General features: G+C 39.9%; 2 protein-coding genes across 2 annotated transcripts; both read right to left on the bottom strand.

The window, feature by feature from the left end:
- Positions 1-2,729: 2,729 nt before the first annotated feature.
- OR1L6 (olfactory receptor family 1 subfamily L member 6) lies at positions 2,730-3,683 on the bottom strand. The gene has a single exon (XM_016211106.2). The coding sequence runs from the start codon at positions 3,663-3,665 to the stop codon at positions 2,730-2,732; it is 936 nt and encodes a 311-aa protein (XP_016066592.2). The 5' UTR covers positions 3,666-3,683.
- Positions 3,684-17,547: 13,864 nt separating this feature from the next.
- LOC107535605 (olfactory receptor 1L3-like) lies at positions 17,548-18,525 on the bottom strand. Its single transcript, XM_016211109.2, has one exon. The coding sequence runs from the start codon at positions 18,523-18,525 to the stop codon at positions 17,548-17,550; it is 978 nt and encodes a 325-aa protein (XP_016066595.2).
- Between the last annotated feature and the right edge of the window lie 2,511 nt (positions 18,526-21,036).

Genomic DNA, 21,036 nt, shown 5'->3' with positions numbered 1-21,036 from the left:
ACCCCAAGTCAATTCTCCATCCATCACATTTATCTCTCCAAAAACTTTTTCTGTCTCCCTCCATTGCTTTCTCTCCCCCCTTAATCATTGCACTGTTGTCCATGGCTACAAGTTTTTCTCTTCTTTTTTTCTGTATCCCTCCACCTCCTAACATAGCACTCACCCTCTGACAGCTGTCTCCCTGTCTCTATCTATGAGTCTGTCTCTATTTCACTTGTTAGTTCATTTTGTTCTTTAGATTCTATATGTGAGTGAAATCATATGACACTTGTCTTTCTCTGACCGGCTTATTTCACTTAGCATAGTGCTCTCTGGGTCCATCCATGATGTGTGAAAGGGTAAAATCTTCTTTTTACGGCTAAGTAATATTCCATTATGTAAATGTACCACTGTGTCTTGATCCACTCATCTACTGATGGACACTTGGGCTGCTTCCAAATCGTGGCTATTGTAAATAACGCTGCAATGAACATAGGGGTGCACATACTCTTTCGAATTAGTATTTCAGGGTTTTTTGGATGAATTCCCAGAAGTGGAATCACTGGATCATAAGGCAGTTCCATTTTTAATTTTTTGCGGTATTGCCATACTGCTTTTGATAGTGGCTGCACCAGTCTGCATTCCCACCAACAGTGCCCTAGGCACAAGAGGGCTGGCACAAGAGGGTAAGAAGTGTGGAGGCACAAGAGGGCTGGGCAGCAGCTAAAGCTCCTGATATCTCAGCTGTGGGAGGTTTTCCCCTAAGAAGTATGGGGTCTAAACCCCAAGCCAGGCTCTCAAGCCTAGAGCAACAGAACCAGGAATCTAGCTGTGAGAAGCAGTGGGGGTCCTGTCCTCCATGGAGAGATGGCATAGTGATGTAGGCACCCTCTTAAAAGGCCAATGCACAAAATTTCTTTCACAGCCACTCACCCTGGGCTCTGGCAGAGGGAGGGCAGAGCAATTAGAGCCATGTGAGGAGAGTCTGGGGTTGGTGGCTCTGGGGAGAGAACTGAAGGGTCAACTGTCAGGATTCCTGTGCTGAGTCATTCCTGTATACTGCAGAAGCCATCTTTCTCAGGCAGAGCATTCCCTTCCAAGCAGCATCAACCTTGGGGGAAGTAATAGCCCCACCCACTGGAATGCCTCCAGCCCCACCCTGTGGAGGTTACATCCTGTAGAGGTTATGCCCTGCTGAAAAGTGCAGCCCAGGCTCTTTCAGTGACTAAGCCTAATAGGCAGCCTGCAGGTGGAAGCAGATCTCTGGCTGCTTTGAGACTTTTACTGACCTGCCCCAAACCGGTGCTGGTAAAAGCTGGCCTTGGTGCACAACGTGGTGCTATCCATATGCACCCAGGCTGAGCAGAAGGAGACAAAAGCTGTGGACCTCTGATAGCTCAAATAGGTTGCCCAGGGCAGTATCTGACACAGGCCTGCGCTGGAGCCCCTCTGAAGAGGCCCAGAACCAATACACCCTGTGGCCAGCTTCAGACAACAACACAGCAGGATCCAATAAGCTTCACAAGCAGCATATCCACAGGGAGATCTCAGCAGACACCAAATCATGCAGTGGCGAATTCCTCTTTGTGTGATCAGCCTGCACAGCAGCTTGAGTGCTGTGTTGGTAGTTGAGCCTCACAGTCAGCCAGCCTCAGTGTTGATCTCATGCACAAATGGGCCAATAGCAATCAGAGCTCAGTTATAGCCTGGTTCAGTGGTTGAGCATCCACCTAGGATCCAGGAGATCGGGGTTCTATTCCCAGTCTGGGCACATGCCCTGGTTGCAGGCTAGGCAGCCAATCAATGACTCTCTCATCATTGATGTTTCTATCTCTCTCTCTCCCCTTCCTTTTCTCTCTCTGAAATCAATAAAGATATGTTTTTTTTAAAAAAAAAAAAGACTCAGTTACAACAGGAGGGACCACATAATATACACAATGGACATACCTAGAGCACCCAGCTCAGGTGACCAGGGAGATTGTGCCACTGGGTCCCACAGGAAACCTACTACATAAGGCCACCCTACCAAGACTGGGAGGCATATCGGATCTACCTAATACATAGAAACAAGCACAAAAGGGACCAAAATGGGGACACAAAGAAACAGGTCCCAAATGAAAGAAGAGATTTCTCCAGAAGGGCTAAATGAAATGGAGGCAAGCAATTTATCAGATATAGAGTTCAAGGTAATGATTATAAGGATGCTCAACAGTATAAAAAAAGACATAGACAACATTAAAAAGGACCAGTCAGAAATGAAGAATGTACTATCTAAAATAAAGAATACAGGAAGGAATGAACAGTAGGTTGGATGAAGCAAGAGGATTGAATAAGCAATTTGGAAGACAAGGTGGAAGAAAACACCCAATCAGAGCATCAAAAAGAAAAAAGAATTTTAAAGTAAATGGTGAAGGTGAACATCCTTGTCTTATTCCTGATCTTAAAGGGAATGCTGGTAGTTTTTGTCCATTGAGTATGATGTTGGTTGTGGGTTTGTCGTATGTGGTGGAAGAAACTGTTTTCCTGAAATATGGATTCCTAGCAGTACCGAGTCTGGGATTAAACATATATTTGGTCAAGTTCATTGATAGACACCAAGTGTTCTAGCTTCCAGGTCAGTGCTCTTACTGCTTGCTATTCAATACCACCTGTCATGACCTCTATGAGTGCCATGTGAAAAATAAGAAGGAGGATAACCTATCATCTCTTAGGTCACTTCCCAGTTATGACATTCTGTTGTGTTGCTTGTTCTATGAGTGAATTTTGTCCCTTAATTTCCTGAAACCGATCTTCATATCTTTGTTCCTAAGGCTGTAGATAAAAGGGTTCAGCATGGGTGTCACTACTGTGTACATAACCGTGGCTACCCGGTCCTTCATCACTGAGTACATGGACAGGGGCCTAAAGTAGATATAGATGACACTCCCATAGAACAAGATTACTACTGTGAGGTGAGAGCCACAGGTAGAGAAGGCCTTCCACTTCCCAGCTGCAGAGGGGATTCTGAGTACAGTGATGATGATTCGCAGGTAGGAGAAGAGAATGCAGAGGAAGGGGGTCACGATGACTGCCAGTGTCTCGGTCATGGCGACAATCTCGCTGGAGGAAGTGTCAGAGCAAGATAGCTTTAGCACAGGCTGGGTATCACAAAAAAAGTGCTTAATAACATGAGAGGCACAGAAAGACAGGCGGGACATGAGTAGTACACGGAGCAGGGAGTGCAGGTGAGAAATGGTGCAAGAACCCAGTAGCATGAGGAGGCAGCACCGTGGGTTCATAACCACATCATAGTGGAAGGGGTTGCAGATGGCTACCAGCCGGTCTGTGGCCATAGAGGCCAGCAGGTAGCTGTCGGTGTTCCCAAATGCCATGAAAAAGTACATCTGGACCAGGCAGCCCACGTAGGAGATAGACTTTGTCTCTGATAGTAAATTCACCAGCATCTTGGGGACAATGACTGTTGTGAAGCAGATATCCATAAAGGATAGGTTGCTGAGAAAAAAGTACATAGGTGTATGGAGCCGGTAGTCAGAGTAGATGATCAGGATGATGAGTACATTTCCCACTGCAGTGACAAGGTACATGGTGAAGAAGATGGCAAAGAGGGGAGTCTGCAGTTGAGGGTTGGAAGATAGGCCCAGAAGGATAAAGCCTGAGGAGCTGCTGCTGTAGTTCTTTATCTCCATGTCTCTCTTCTTCCTGGATAGGGTTGGAGAAGCAGTGGAAGAGATGTGAGTGACAATTAGATTGACAGCGTCTTCCCTAACCCTCAGCCCATAAAAAAAGCCCACTGTTACTGTTAGGATTTTAGAGATTATTTACTTCAACAAACTACAAAGAAACAGGGAGTAAAACCTCACAGGGGAAAAGTTTGAAAATTCCAAGTTGCTTCCTACATGAGAAACTAAAGATTTCTCGTGTGTTCTTAGGACCTTCTGTGTAGCCTAATTTGTCTGAGTTTTTCTCAATTCTCTTTTTAAAGATTCTTCTTAGGTTGTTTCCTGACCAACTTATTGTCCACTTTTTTTTTTCTTCCACAGGAAGAGGCTGCTGGGCCCCACCTTTAATCAGGCTGCTTTCAGAGAAGGGGTGAATGAGGTCCTCTCATTAGGAGTGAATAATGAGGTCCTCTCACTTGGATCCTCTTCTACTGATAGTCCCAGAGGTCATGGTAGTTGGGCTAAGACAAAAGTGAACATCAGATTTAATCAGTGATCCTTGGTATCCACAGAAGTCAGATGAGGATTTTTAAATCTTCAGAGAAAAATCTGCTTAATATATATTTAAATATTTCTGTTTGGCTAATATAATCTGGCCACTTAACTGATAAGTTTTTGGTTCAAAAATGCCATTCAAAATAAGAATGTTACCAGGAAAATAGCCCATGTTACTGAGATTAATTACTTAAGTATATTAATTTTTCTGATTAAAAACTATGAAGTCCTTATTCTAAACATTTAAAATTACCAGAATATAAAACTTTGAATGTAAAGGTCTGATTCCCACCAAATATCATGGAAAAGACAAGTCAAGATGGTCTCTGTTACCATTATTGAACTGCTGCATTGCTCAGATGATAGTCTAAGCCAATGAAAAGCAAAATTAAAGAAATAGGAGGCATAAACATTAGATAAAATTGTCATTTAATTATTTATTGCTTTTCTTTTATTGAATTTAGAGAGGAAGGGAGAGGGAGAGACAGATAGAAACATCAATGATGAGAGAATCACTAATTGGCTGTCTTCAACACAACCCCCACTGGGAATCGAGCCCACAACTCGGACATGTTCCCTGACCGGGAATCGAACCGTAATCTCCAGGTTCATGGGTCGATGCTCAACTGCTGAGCCACACCAGCCAGGCAAAATTGGCATTGTTTTTAAGTGACTTATATATCTAGAAAAGTGTTAATACACATCTGAAGACTTTAAACATATGAAGATTTCACCAAAGTGGGCAGATACAACATAAATATACAAATATTAATACTTTTTTTATATTAGGAAAATGTATGGAGAAAAAGTTTCAATAAACAATGGCTAGAAAGTCTAAAAAAATACTTAGGAATAAACCTAAAAGGGAAAGTAAAAAAAAAAATGTGAATGACCTATCTGAAGAAACTGTAACAGAATACAAAGGTATGATCTGAATAAATGGAAATATTCTATTCCTAAAAAGGATTCAGTATTACAGAATGTCAAATTTTTTTTTAAATTTTATTTTTGTTTGAAATATTACAGATGTCCCTTTTTCTCCCAATGACCTGTTCCACCCCGTCCCATCCCTCTCCCCAGTCCCTCTCCCCACCATTGTCGGTGTCCTTGGGTTGTGCATATATGCATATAAATTCTTTAGTTACTCTCTCCCCCTCCACCCACCTGCCCTCCTCCATCCCTCTGACATTCGTCAGTCTCATCTATGCTTCCATGTCATTGAATCTATTCTGTTCATCAGTTTATTAAGTTCTTTAGATTCCACGTATAAGCGAGATCATGTGATATTTGTCTTTTGCTGCCTTGCTTATTTCACTTAGCATAATATTCTCCAAGTCCATCCATACTGTCCCAAAGGGGACGAGATTCTTCTTCTTTACATCTGTGTAGTATTCCATGGTGTAAATGTCCCACAGCTTTTTTATCCACTCATCTACTGATGGGCACTTGGGCTGTTTCCAGATCTTGGCTATTGTAAACTGTGCTGCTATGAACAACGGGGTACATATATTCTTTCTGATTAATGTTTCAGGATTCTTAGGATACATTCCTAGGAGTGGAATCACTGGGTCAAAAGGCAGCTCCATTTCTGATTTTTTGAGGAACCTCCATACTGTTTTCCATAGTGGTTGCACCAGTCTGCATTTCCCACCAGCAGTGTACTAGGGTTCCCCTTTCTCCACACCCTCGACAGCACATGTTGTTTGTTGATTTGTTGATGGTAGCCATTCTGACAGGTGTGAAGTGATATCTCATTGTGGTTTTAATTTGCATCTCTCTGATGATTAGCGACATTGAGCATTTTCTCATGTGTCTCTTGGCCTTCCTTATGTCCTCTTTGGAGAAGTGTCCATTTAAGTCCTTTGCCCATTTCTTAATTGAGTTGTTTGTCTTCCTCTTGCTGAGTAATATGAGTTCTTTGTACACTTTGGAAATTAGCTCCTTATCAGATACATCCTTGGCAAATATGTTTTCCCAGACCGTGGGGTTCCTTTGTATTTTGAGGCTGTTTTCTTTTGCTGTACAGAAGCTTTTTAGTTTGATGTAGTCCCATATGTTTATTTTTTCTTTTGTTTCTCTTGCCCTAGGAGATGTATCAGTGAAATGATACGTGGGATGTCTGTGACTTTACTGCCTATGTTTTCTTCTAGGATTTTTATGGTTTCATGATTTACATTTAAGTCTTTTATCCATTTTGAGTTTATTTTTGTGTATGGTGAAAGTTGGTGGTCTAATTTAATTTTTTGCATGTATCTGTCCAATTTTCCCAGCACCACTTATTATTATTATTTTTTAAATATATCTTTATTGATTTCAGAGAGAGAGAAGGAGAGGGAGAGAGAGATAGAAACATCAATGATGAGAGAGTCATTGATCAAGCCCACAACCTGGGCATGTGCCCTGACCGGGAATCGAACCCCGATCGCCTGGATCCCAGGTTGACGCTCAACCGCTGAGCCATGCCCGGCCAGGCCCAGCACCACTTATTGAAGAGACTGTCTTTACTTCATTGGATACTCTTGCCTCCTTTGTTAAATATTAACTGACCATAATGGCGTGGGTCTATTTCTGGGGTCTCTGTTCTGTTCCATTGATCTATATGCCTGTTGTTTTACCAGTACCAGGCTGTTTTGATTACAGTGGGTTTGTAATACAGTTTGAAGTCCGGTAATGTGATCCCTCCCACTCTGTTCTTTTTTCTCAAGATGGCTGCAGCTATTCGGGGTCTTTTTTGATTCCATATAAATTTTCGAAATGTTTGTTCTAGGTCTGTGAAATATGCTGTTGGTATTTTAATAGGAATTGCATTGAATTTATAAATTGCTTTGGGTAGTATGGACATTTTAATGATATTAATTCTTCCAATCCATGAGCATGGTATATTCTTCCACTTGTTTAAATCTTCCTGTTTCTTTTTTTCAGTGTCACGTAGTTTTCCAAGTACAGGTCTTTTACATCCTTGGTTAAGTTTATTCCTAGGTATCTTATTTTTTTAGTTGCAATGGTAAATGGTGTTGCTTTTTTAGTTTCTCTCTCTGAAAGTTCATTGTTGGTGTATAAGAATGCCATTGATTTCCGGATGTTGATTTTGTATCCGGCTACCTTGCCAAATTCGTTTATCAAATCTAGTAGTACTTTGATGGAGTCTTTAGGATTTTCTACGTACAATATCATGTGATCTGCAAATAATGACAGTTTTACTTCCTCCTTTCCAATTTGGATACCTTTTATGTTTTCTTCCTGTCTGATCGCTATGGCGAGGACTTCCAGTACTATGTTGAATAAGAGTGATGAAAGTGGACATCTCTGTCTTGTTCCTGTTTTTAATGGAAATGGTTTTAGTTTTTCCCCATTGAGTATGATGTTGGCTGTAGGTCTGTCATATATGGCCTTTATTATGTCGAGGTATGATCCCTCTGTTCCCACCTTGCTGAGAATTTTTATCAGAAATGGGTGCTGGATTTTGTTGAATGCTTTTTCTGCGTCTATTGATATGATCATATGATTTTTGTCCTTCATTTTGTTTATGTGATGTATCACATTTATTGATTTGCGAATGTTGTGTGCCAGCCTTGCATCCCCGGAATAAATCCCACTTGGTCATGATGTATGATCTTCTTAATGTATTGCTGGATCTGGTTTGCTAGTATTTTAGTGAGGATTTTAGCATCTATGTTCATCAGGGATATTGGCCTGTAATTTTCCTTCTTTGTAGCATCTGTATCTGGTTTTGGGATTAGGATGATGCTGGCCTCATAAAAAGAGTTTGGGAATTTTCCCTCCTCTTGAATTTTCTGGAATAGTTTGAATAGATAGGTGTTAATTCTTCTTTGGATGTTTGGTAAAATTCGCCTGTAAATCCATCTGGTCCAGGACTTTTGTTTGCTGGGAGTTTTTTGATTACTGCTTTAATTTCATTAGTTGTTATTGGCGTATTCAGGTTTTCTGCCTCTTCTTGATTCAGCTTTGGAAGGTTGTATGCTTCTAGGAATTTGTCCATTTCCCCCATGTTGTCCAATTTGTTGGCATATAGTTGCTCATAATATTTTCTTACAATTCTTTGTATTTTTGTTGGGTCAGTTGTTATATCGCCTCTTTCATTTCTGATTTTACTTATTTGGGTCCTCTCTCTTTGTTTCTTAGTGAGTCTGGCTAAAGGTGCATCAATCTTATTTACCTTTTCAAAGAACCAGCTCTTGGTTTCATTGATTTTTTTTTGTAGTTTTTTTTAGTCTCTATGTCATTAATTTCTGCTCTGATCTTTATTATTTCCTTCCCTCTACTTCCTTGGGGCTTTTCTTGCTTTTCTTTTTCTAGTTCTTTTAAGAATGTCAATTTATAGATTACACATATAAGTAATACCATACAGTGGTTGTCTTTTTCTTTCTGGCGCATTTGACTTGTAATGCCCTTGAAATCCATCCATGTTGCTACAAATGGCAGGATTTCCTTCTTTCTCATGGCTGAATTTAAAAAAGACAAACTCCCAGAAACAGATCGTGGAATGGTGGTTGCCTGGGACTGTGAGGTGAGTGAAATGAGGAGATGCTGGACAAAAGGTACAGTCTTCTAGTTATAAGATGATTAAGTTCTGGGGATCTAATGTAGAGCATGGTAAATAAAGTTAATACTGTATTACACAGTGTACAGATGATGTGTTGTAGAAGTGTGCACCTGAAACCTGTATAATTTTGTTAACTAGTGTCATCCCAGTAAAGCCAGTAAAAAGGAAAAAAGTAAAATCCCCAATGAAGTTAAGTTTATACATTTGAAATTTTAAAAAAGTGTATTACATACTTGAAATTTGCTAAGAAAGTAGATATTTATTTTTATTGAAATATAATTGATATATAACATTGTGTAAGTTTAAAGGAGTACATCATGCTGATTTGATACACTTATATATTGTTGTGTGATTACCAGTGTGGTATTAACTAACACATATATCACATCACATAATTATCTCTTTTTTGGTGGTGGGAACAATTAGATCTAGTCTTGGAACTTTGAAGTTTAAAGTACAGTGTTGTCTATAATCACTATGCTGTGCACTAGTGCTGTGTACCTAGGATTAATTTATCTACTGGTTAGAAGTTTGTGCCGCAAAAACAACATTTCCCAATTTCCTCCACTCACCCCCCTCAGCCCCTGGTAACCACAATTTCTACTTAAGATCTACACTCTCTTCACGTAAAAGAAATTATGTAAGGTGGTGGAGGTATTAACTAACCCTACTGTGGACATCCTTTTTCAATATATAAGTATATCAAATTATCTTATTGTATACCTTAACTTATACAGTGTTATATGTCAATTACATTTCAGTAAATCTGGAAAAAAGTCAGTTTTTCTTAAATTATAAAATTCAATGCATCTGTAATAACACCCCAAGGGAATTTTTTATGTGTTGATTATTTTACTAGATCAGAATATTTTAGATTAGTCCTTTAAAACACCCTTCACAACCTGTTTAGCATTCACCTTAACTTTATTTACAGTCACAAGAACTCAGAATTGATTCCAAAATAAACAAAAAACTTGCTATATCCTAGGTAATACAAGTTTATGCCAATTTATCCAGCTTTGGTAAAACAATACCATATTTTAAAAGTTACTAGCCAATTTGAATTATGTATCTTGCACGTCATTTCTCCTTCATGTAGACATCTAAGCAATGTAAAACGATACCTCAAGGGAATTTTTAATGTCACTTGAGGTCAATCTGAAATTCATCTAGAGGAATAAATGGCTAAAGAAAGACAAGATAATTTTGAAAAAAATGAGAATAACAGAGAACTTTTCTAACTTAAAATCAAAGCACATAAATGATAAAAATCAATAAAAAACACACACAGAGAAAAAGAAATGAATGGACCAACACAAATAAGTTCTGTATATCGGTATTTATACATATATACAGATCTTATAAAGTATATAGAACTTAATATATAATAAAGATTTATTTCATGAGAGTGTAGGAAGGATGGACTATTAAATAAGTGATATATATGATAGTTGGCTGGATCTTTGGAAAATAAGTCTAGATTTCTATCTAACCCACACATAAAAATAAAACCCATATCAATGAACAATCTAAAAGTAAAAATTCCAAACTATAGGAAGGTTTAGCAAAAAATGAAGGCACATATATTTTAATGATCTCAATGATGCCATTCTAAGAAAGAAATAAAATATAGAGGCAATAAAAACAAAATAGTGTACTAAAATACATGAAAATTATACCAAAAGAGATAAGCAAAGATGAAATATAAACTATTGAATCAAAGAAAATATCTGCAGTACATTTACCAAAGAAAACATGAGATGTTTAACCTCACTGGCAATCAGAAAGCATAAATTAACTGAAAAATAATTTTCACCCACCAGATTATCAATACAAATTTGGGACAGTATTTAAAGGGAAAAAGACCCTCACATACACTGGTAATGAGAGGGTAATCAGTATAGACCTTTTGGTAGTCTCCATCAGAATTGAAAATCTGTATCTATTTAACTAGTAATCCCTCTTACAGAAGAAATCTATCCTTTAAAAATAGTCATATATGTGTAGCACAGAGATGTGTACACATTTTTATTATAGCATTGCTTATAATACCAAACACTACACATAAGCAAAACAACCCACAGAGGAAACAAGCTAAATAGCCACAAATAGGTGAATTATTAAACAATTTATAGTGCATTCTTGTTATTCAGCATCATGCAATCTCTAAAGAAATAATAGCTAATGTTAACCAACATTTATTGGCACTTAATATATGCCACACAGTGAACTAAGTGCTTTGCATGTCTTTTATAATGAGATTGACACTGTCATTATCCCTGTTTTACAGAGAAAGAAATAGAATTTAGCAAAGTTTAAGTAACTCACCAGATCCCACAGAGTGGAAGTGGTAGAGCCTGGATTTTAGTTCAGGCAGTCTGATGGCAGAGTGGAAGCTACTCATTGCTAAGCTATGTTATCCCCATAACACAATTGTCTATGATATTTTTTAAGTGGTAAAAGCAAGTTGCAGAACAGTGCACAGAGAATAATCCCATTTTGGTTAAAAAATATCTTTATATTTGTGTTTGTTGTTATGTGTGTGGCTTCCTTCTGAAGTGAGATATGGAGTGAGTTCCTTCCATATTTATATTACATTGTTTGCATTCAAACAGGTATGACTGACCAACTTAGGGCCCTTTTAAGGCTGGGTCCTTTTTAGCTCTCTGAAATCTCTCCTTTCTGTCTAGTTTTTACAACTATATCAGATTAGAGATTTACCTCTTTCTTCCTAGCTGTTCTAGATGCCAAGGAAGTGGACATTTAAAATATGCCCACTGGAATTTTTTGTGAATAACTGTTTCCTCAGCATACCTTTAGTCTCCATTTGTTCAACCAGAGGTGCTTACAGTAGGTCTTATGCTGGAAACCAGTGTCTTGTGTTCCTCTGCTGAGCTGGCAGCGCCTCACCCAGAAGTTTCCTGTTGGAGATGCCCACTTCCTTGCAGCCCCTTCCCTGTGTATGCTCATAGAGCTTACACATGCCAGACACTGCTCTAAGAACTTTACGTACAGTAGGTCATTTAGCCTTTACAGCCCCCCACTTTATAGGTAATGAAAGTGAGGCATAGAAATTGAAGTGACTTGCCTAAGTCCATACAGCTGGATGGGTGGACTCCAGCTTCAGTGTGTGCGCTTTGAACCCCTGCATTATTCTCACTTTCTTGTTCACTTGTTTCCTGACTTTTGAGGTGGAGGAGAGAAGAATATAAGATGAGGAAAAGGGAGGAAGATCACATGAATATATTGTCCTCGCAGTCTATGATCCCCAAATCCCTCATCCTGCCTACCTGTGGGCTGACAGAGGAGATTCACGGTCCTGAACTTGGGGCCTGCTAGGGGGTTAACACCAGGCTCTGACTCTGAGGACAGAGGCTGCTAGGAGTGCTCATCTAGCTTCAGAAATGTGATGGTTTTCCTGTCTACCATGGGAATTGATGATGGAAAGGGAGACCCACGGGCCTGTCTTCCCAGCAAGCTGGAGCCCTGGGGGCATTGGTCTTCTAGGGGGCATTGGTCTGCGGATCCCTAGGAGAGGAGAACATTACTGATGCCCTCACCGAGCTCTGTGTCCAGGAGCCTGTGGGGAACCTGGGCTCCAGAGGTGCAACTCCATACCTGGGAAGGGAATTAGGGCCATGAAGCAGCAGGGGTGGAGCTGTATTCATTCACTTGTGTGTGTTCATGTGCACGTGTCCTCTCTGTGCATGCATGTGCTCTTGTGCATGTCTGTGTGTACTTATGTGTACAAACCTGGAAGGTGAGGTGATGACTTCTGACATATCTGAGGCTCTATGTATGACTGTCTAGCTGCAGATGTAGTGTTATGGGGAAGGGATTAAGGTACTGGCTCATTCGGATGCTGGCTCTGCCTCTTACAAGCTGTGTGAGATTTTGCAATACTTAACCTCATTTTGCTTTGTTATTTTGTTTGTTCATTTGCCTTTCTCAAATAATTTATTTCTTCAATTTCTTATACCTGACTACTTGTTTGTGAATGCGAGTTCCACCAATTATTAAGTGGGTGAATTTGGGCAGGATATTTAGCTTTACTAACTGGCATTGTCCTCATGTAGAAATGGCACAGCAATCACAACTTTTAGGTAGTTTTTTTCTTCTATTTTTTCCTTTAAATAAAGATTATACTTTTAGAGCCCTTTTATAGGTTCATAGTAAAATGGATCAGAAAGAACAGATTTCCCATACACCTGCTGCCCCTATACACGTATGGCCTCCCTCATTATCAACATCCCCACCATGATGATACATTGTTGGAAGTGATGAATCTACATTGACATATCATCACTCAAAGTCCATAGTTCACATTATGGTTCATTCTTGGCATTGTACCTTGTGTAGATTTTGACACCATTATAGTATTGTAGAAAATAGTTTCACTGCCCTAAAAATCCTCTGTGATCCAACCTATTCATTCCTCCTTTCCTTCTAATGCCTGGCAACCACTGATCTGTTTACTGTCTCTATAGTTTTGCGTTTTCTAGAATGTCTTATAGTTGGAATCAGATAACATGTGGCCTTTTTGTATTGGTTTATTTCATTTAGTAATATGCATTTGAGTTTCCTCCATGTGTTTTCATGATTTGATAGCTTATTTCTTTTTAGTGCTTTATAATAAATAGTCCATTGTCTGGATGTACTACAGCTTATCTATCTATTCACCTACTAAAAGACATCTTGGCCTCTTCCAGGTTTTGGCAATTATGAATAAAGCTGCTTTAAACCTCAGTGTGTAGCTTTTTGTGTGAACATAAATTTTCAACTCCTTTGGCTAAATACCAAAAGTGTGATTGCTGGCTCATATGGTAAGAATAGGGTTAGTTTTGTAAGCACCTGCCAAACTGTACCATTTTGCACTCCCGCCAGCAGTGAATGGGAGTTCCTGTTGCCGCACATCCTTGTCAGCATTTGGAGTTATCAGTGGTTTAGACTTTGGCTATTATAAGAGGTATATGCTGGTATCTCATTGTGGTTTTAATTTGCATTCTCTTTACTTATAGATAATTATAAATAACTTATAATTAGGGATAATAATAATCCTGACCTCATTATCTTCTTAGTTAAGATTTTGATTTTGCAGTAGATTGCCTGGCAACAAGGCTAGCTTCATGAGTATGGTACCTGTGCTCAGAAGGTTGCTGTGCTTGGTGTAATGCTCTGCTGTCTCTGTCTTAAAATTCTTAATAGTTTTTGAACAAGGTGCCTCAATTTTCATTTTGCATTGGACCCTGAAAATTATGTAACCAGCCCTGCCTGGCACATAGTTATCACTCAATAAATGTTAATGATGGCGATGATGACCTGCATACCCGGTGCTAGTTAATATCCACCTTGTTGCCCATTCCTGTTCCTTACTCTACCCCAGGGGTGGGGAACGTCTGGCCTGCAGGCCGTATACGGCCCGTAAAATCATTTGGTCTGGCCCTGCCAAGGCAACCGCAGATGGAACTTGAAATTCAATAAATCTAGGAGCTTTTTTCATAGCTAATTTTTAAGTTGATAATTTTGTATGGCCTGAGAATGATGTTATAAATATCCAATGGCCCTTGGTGGAGAAAAGGTTCCCCACCTCTGCTCTACCCTGTTGAGCTCTGCAGAGTTAGTTGCTTGGGCTGTGATGCATCTTGAGAACTATGTGTGTTCCTATGGTGATAGGCACAGTAGGGTATCAGAATAGGAGCTGTTTCCTGAGCTCTAGGTAAGCACATCATCTGTAGTTTCCCCAGAATATCCTGTGGACAGCTCAAACTGACACATGCCAAATGGAATGTACTCCTCAAACTTGTTTAGTTTTGTAAGAAACCATTAAGCCAATTGGGGTACTCTATAAAGAGATCAGTGGTCTCAACCTTGGTTGTTCACTGAAATCATGTGAGCGCTTTAAAACTAACTACTTATACCTAGGCCACATCTCGGAGATTCTGATTTAATTCATCTGGGGCATGGTCCTGGGCATCAGGGTTTTCTTATATGCTAAATATGTGGAGGAGGCTGAGAATCACTTCTTAGATAAAGTAGACACCATCACAAAGGTTTTGAACTAGGAGACCAAAAGGAATGGGGAGTTGATTTGTATGATTTAAGGAGAATGTTATCCAAAGAATACAAGGAAGAAGGCTCTGGGTAGAACTGGTTTAAAAATCTGGACTACTACTCAGCCATAAGAAAAGATGAAATACTGCCATTTGCGACAACATGGATGGACCTCGAGAATATCATGCTAAATGAAACAAGTTACAGAAAAAGTTAAGAACTGAATGATTTCACTCATATGTGGGATATAAAACTGAAAGCACTAAATGAACAAACAAGACAAACGAACAAAAACTTGTAGACTCAGACAACAGTGTAGTGGTTACCAGAGGGAAGGGGAGTGAGGGGTAGTAAAGGGTAAAGGGGGTCAAATATATGGTGATGGAAGATGAATTGACTTTGGGTGGTAAATACACAATGCATTACACAGATCATGTATCATAGAAATGTACACTTGAACCTATATAATCTTGCTAACTAATGTCACCCCAATAGAGTTAATAATAAAAAAAATCCCCTCCCTCTAAAATTGGTTACTCAGTAGTTCCCTCCAATGCTACCCATGGAGGATTAGCCTCAGATGAGATAAGCAAAACTTCTGAGTTATGGCATCCTTTTTCCCCTTTCTATAATGAAAGCAAAATGTGGCCCCTTGAGATTAGCCCAGGGGGAAAACGAAGGAGACCTCATTCTTGACATCTGGTAGAAAAGTTTCTGAGCCACTGTCACTGCAGAAGCTCCCTCAGAGGGATGAGGTCCAGTCTCAGCCTCCTTTATGAGCCTCTGGGGAGCTCTTGCTGGTGAACCTCCAGGCTCCTTTACTTTGATGATAATTAACCACCCAGGGCAGCTCTTACAGAATAACTTAATAGAATCCAAGGGCAAAAGTTTGGCTTCTCCTTGTGAATGGTTGATTGGGAATTAAACTTGTTGTCTTTTAGCACATCAGTTCAGTCTCATTGTAACCATGGCTACAACTGATTTCAGCACAGCCCCTGGTCAGAGAAACAGACTACCAAGGCACATCTGTTGCACCGTCTAGTCAGAGAAACATGCTTTACCTGAGAGCAAAAGTGTCAATCTCCTGGTCAGAAGAACATGGGTCCATCTGGTTCAGAATTCTGAAATAGGAGCCAAGAAGGGACTGTGGGGAAGGTCATGGCTGTCCTTGGTGATATCCTCACACAGGTTAAGATGTAGCTTCAGACAGTTCCCACTTCTCCCCATGGTGTTTGGGTTATGATTTAGAGTTAATCAGTTTTGAGTTAGAATTCTGTTTACCACTTAGCTGTCGACTTTGGGTAAGACATTTCACCTCTTTGAACTTCAGTTTCCTCATCTTTAGAATGAGGTCATTAATTTCCATCAGTCAGAAATGTAGATGATTGATTTGTGCTAGTTACCTTTCCATTACCATGATAACCTCATGTACATGTGTTGACATCTTTAAATTTATTAAAAACATATGATAAAAAGTACAGTTGGCCCTTTGTACCATGGGTTCTGTATCTGCAGGTTCAACCAACTATGGATTGAAAATATTTAAAAAACGTTACCTTGTTGATGACGTGGACTATGTAGTTAGGCCTACAATAGTTGTGTTTGTATTGAACTTGCAGAGACTTTTTTTCTTGTCATTTCCTAAACAATACTAGTATAACAATATAACTAGTATAACATTTGCAAAACATTTAAATTATCTTAGGTATTATAAGTAATCTAGAGATAATTTAAAGTTTATGGCAGAATGTGCATAGGTTTTATGCAAATACTATGACACCATTTTATATAAGGGAATTGAACATACATGAATGTTGATATTCTTGGGAGGTTCCGGAAGCAGTCCTGCATGGGTACCAGGGGACAGTGGTACATGCTGGCTCACCACATGACAGAAATTATGAGAAGGCATTATGGCCAGAGAACTCAAGAAAATTTGGATCTCACTCTAAGATTCAGCTGCCCAAGGAAAATTGGCAAAGTGGAAGCAAAGCAACTCTTTATTGCTATCCAGATCTGGGCATAGAAATCGAATGCAGAGAACTCTGGAGAGCTAACAGAAGATTCTGCTTCTAAACTAGTTATGTTTAAATAGCTTTAAACAAAGCAAGCTCTGGATGAGGCAACTCTAACTTATCTTATGATCAAATCCAAGTCTCTGATTTTATCATGGTTATGTGTATGAAAGAAACAGATAAGTAAAAGTAACAACAAAAACAGCGCTTACTGAATGCATATTGTATACCATGTATTGGTCTAAGCACTTTATACACAGTCCATTCAATCTTGTAATTCATGTATAGTATCACCCATAAGTTTCAAATAGAACAGAGTGGTTATGTATGCATTAACATCTCTGCACGTATATAGATTTCTGTACAGATACATCTAAAAATTTTCTGGATATTCAGTGATCAAATTGGGCTGAATTTATAGGTAGATGGAAAGATGGGAGATTCCAAATAATTATGGAAGGAGAAAAGAGAATGTGATTTTCTGGAATGGAGAGATATTATGGGGTGAGTCTACAATCATAGCCCAGGTACCAAGACATGAGTGGAACTGTCCTGCCATGGCATGACAGAGGCCACAGGGTGAAGGACCACAGGATGCAGTTACAATGATGAAAGAGTATTTCCCCATCAAAGACTTGCCTCAGGTGCTGGTGCATGTGTTTGTGTGTGTGCACACGTGAGTGTCCCATGTGTGTGTGCGCAAACACCTCCCCATACCTTGCAGTTAGGGTCCATGAATCTTCTTGGTTATTGTAGTAGAAAGCCTATTCGTTTCAGACTTAATTCTGCTTATCAGTTTCTCTAAGCCCCGTTTCATGTCTTTGTTTCTTAAACTGTAGATGAATGGGTTCAACATTGATGTCAATACAGTGTAGATGATTGTTGCTATTCGGTCCTTGACAGTATAGCTTGACAACGGCTGGAAATAGACATAGCTAATACTCCCATAAAACAGAGTCACCACAGTGAGATGGGAGCTGCAGGTGGAGAAGGCTTTGCGCTTTCCAGTAGCTGAGGGAATATTGAGGATGGCAATGAAGATCCTTAGGTAAGAAATGATGATGCAGGCAAATGGGGCCATCACAGAGGCCAGCCCTTCTGTCATGGCCACAAGTTCATTAACAGAGGTAGAAGAGCAGGCCAGTTTCAGAACAGGGCTGACATCACAAAAGAAGTGATGGATAACATTTGATGCACAGAAGGTGAGCTGATTCACCAGGAGAACATGTAGGAGGGAGTGAAGGCAGGAGAAAGCTGTGGAGAAGACCAGTAGCAACATACATCGTATGTGGTTCATAGCAGTGACATAGTGGAAAGGCTTACAAATGGCTACATAGCGGTCAATGGCCATAGCTGCCAGGAGATAACTGTCCATGTTTCCAAAGACCAGGAAGAAATACATCTGTGCCAGACATTCAGCATAGGAAATGGTTTTGGTGTCTGATAAGAAGTTCACTAACATCTTGGGGACTATGACTGTTGTGTAGCAAATATCAGCAAAGGACAAGATGCTCAGGAAGAAATACATGGGGTTTTGGAGTCGAGGATCAGAGCGGATAGCCAAGATGATGAGCAGATTTCCCATCAAGGTGACCAGGTATATGATAAGAAAGAGGGCAAAGAGCGGCTTCTGGTCCTCAGGGCGAGAGGAGAGTCCCAGGAGGATGAATTCAGGGAGTCTTGTCAGGTTGCACATCTCCATGGACTTATGTACACCTACAGGTAAACAACACTGTCAATAAATGATTCTTGTCATCTGGGACCTGCATCTTTCCATCTTGTTCTTACACTGAGCTTTTATTAATAGAACATTTACTCTAGTGCTTTTCTTCCTGAATATGGAAAAACCAGAGCTGAAAGTGTTTTAACTTGTTCTTTTTAAATCTTTGAGATAGAGATCTAAAGAAACAAATACAAGGTGGGGGGAGAGAAGGAGAGAGAGACTAGGATGGAGGGCTTGATTTTCTTTTCTGCCTCCTTACTCTGGACTGATAATCACAGGCACCACAGATGTAGGCTTATGAATCAGGTTCAGGTCAGTTTTGGATTAAGGATTTTGAGTGGCCACAACTAGATAATCATGATAGCTAACTCACCTAGCTTGTGGTTGATGAATGAATAACCATCATTTTAGGTCAAGATGCTTCTTTCCACATTTTCTACAGTGGAAGCAAGAAAGTCATTTAAAGAACATTGAATTGAATGTAAAACAGTTTAGAGAAAAGGAAGGGGGAGGAAGGGAAAGTGAGGGAGAGGGAGTGAACTTGTGTGAGAAAATTCTCTCCCAAACTTCGCTGCTTTTTGGCTGATAATTTATATCTTGAGATCAGGGATATAAATTGTGTGCTTCACAAGTAAACCAGAGTAAAGGAAGATTCAACTTTAAAGTATAGGTGCAAAAAACATCAACATTTAGCATGAACATAAATTAGCTCTCCTGTTTAGTGCCCATTGAGGACTAATTATCTCTCTGAGATCAGTTATTCCCACCTCCTCACCAGGCATTCTCAAAGTTGATTTCTTACCTGGAAAGGACATTGAGCTCTTGCCTTATGTATTCTATTCATTCCACTCCCCTCATTTATGCTCCATGGAGTGGTTAGTCAAAAAGAAGACGAAACTCTGCCAAGAGACAGCATGCCTGATGAAAATCTTCTAATGCTCCCTGAATTCAAATGGCCCCTTCGTTAGATTTTTATCATCCTTCACAGGTATACATATGCACATCCGCTGCTTCCCTCATGGGAGTATCCTCTGAGACTGTGTCACTGAGTCTCTGGTTTGGTGATGGAGAGAGTAAGAAAACAAACATCTGTTAGTGTAAGATTGTCTCCAGGGATCCAAAGGAATTACAAAGTGTTCTTTTCCAGGTGGCCCACATCCGTTTCCTTGGCACTCTGCGTATAGTGCAACGTATGCTTAGCCTGGGGTAGGTGTTGGAGACAGACAAAATTTTCTGTCCCTGGCTCTTCCAGCCCTTCTGGGGGCTTACCTGGGAGATGTCATCCCACCTAGCACTGAGGACAGAGTACCAGGCAGGACACCAGGGTCTAGTTTTCCCCTTGAACCTATGAAGCTTTCATTAGGCCTTCCCTTAGTGTCTCCATTTCTCTGAAGGACAACTACTCAGAGTAGCCCAACATTGGGAATCTTCTGCTCCACCCCCTCCCAAGTTTAGCTATACTTGCTAGTTTAGTAGCTATGGCTTTATGACTCTGTCCTCCAATAAAAGGGAGTGTCATAACCTTTGAACCCAACCTCAGGTCTCCCTTCCCTTGTTAGCCAACCCCCCCCCCCCCCCCATTCCTTGTGATTACAACTAGGGGAAGCCACCATCTTCAGATCTTTTACTCTTTTTTTTTAAATTTATCTTTATTGTTGAAAGTATTACAGATGTTCCCTTTTCCCCCCATTGACCTCTTCTACCCTGCACCCACCCCTAACCCCAGGCCTTTCCCACACTATTGTCTGTACCCCTTGATTGTGCATATATGCATATATATTCTTTGGTTAATCTATTCCCCCCACCTTCCCTCTGAGATTCATCAGTCTGTTCCATGCTTCTATGTCACTGAATCTATTTTGTTCATCAGTTTATTATGTTCTTTAGATTCTACATATAAGTGAGATCATGTGATATTTGTCCTTCTCTGCCTGGCTTATTTCTCTTAGCACAGTATTCTCCAGGCCCCTCCATGCTGTCCCAAAGGGTACAAGATCATTCTTCTTTATAGCTGCATAGTATTCCATGGTGTAAATGTCCCATAGCTTTTTTATCCACTCATCTACTGATGGGCACTTGGGCTGTTTCCAGATCTTAGCTATTGTAAATTGTGCTGCTGTGAACATAGAGGTGCATATATTCTTTCTGATTAGTGTTTCAGGATTCTTAGGATATAGTCTTAGAAGCAGGATCACTACTCTTAATTCGTGAAAGCACACAGATTTCATACATCAGGGTCCCAACATGCCCTGCCAAATGCATATTGCCCATTTCCTGTCACTTACTGATTTCTGATCACATATTACAATTCACTCACCTCATTTTCTTATATTTCTCCCTTCACCTGTGTCTCCAGGCTCAAATGCAGCCTCTTACAAAAAACATTCTTTAATGACCTAATGGAATGTCTTTTCTGCTCCCTTAGTACATGAATTGTCATTAAACACCAATCTCATTCATTATCACATAATTTTTCACTTAAAGGAAGAC

Source organism: Miniopterus natalensis, chromosome 12, assembly GCF_054644295.1.
Source record: "Miniopterus natalensis isolate mMinNat1 chromosome 12, mMinNat1.hap1, whole genome shotgun sequence".
NCBI lineage: Eukaryota > Metazoa > Chordata > Mammalia > Chiroptera > Miniopteridae > Miniopterus > Miniopterus natalensis.
This window is presented reverse-complemented; position numbering and strand designations above follow the sequence as displayed.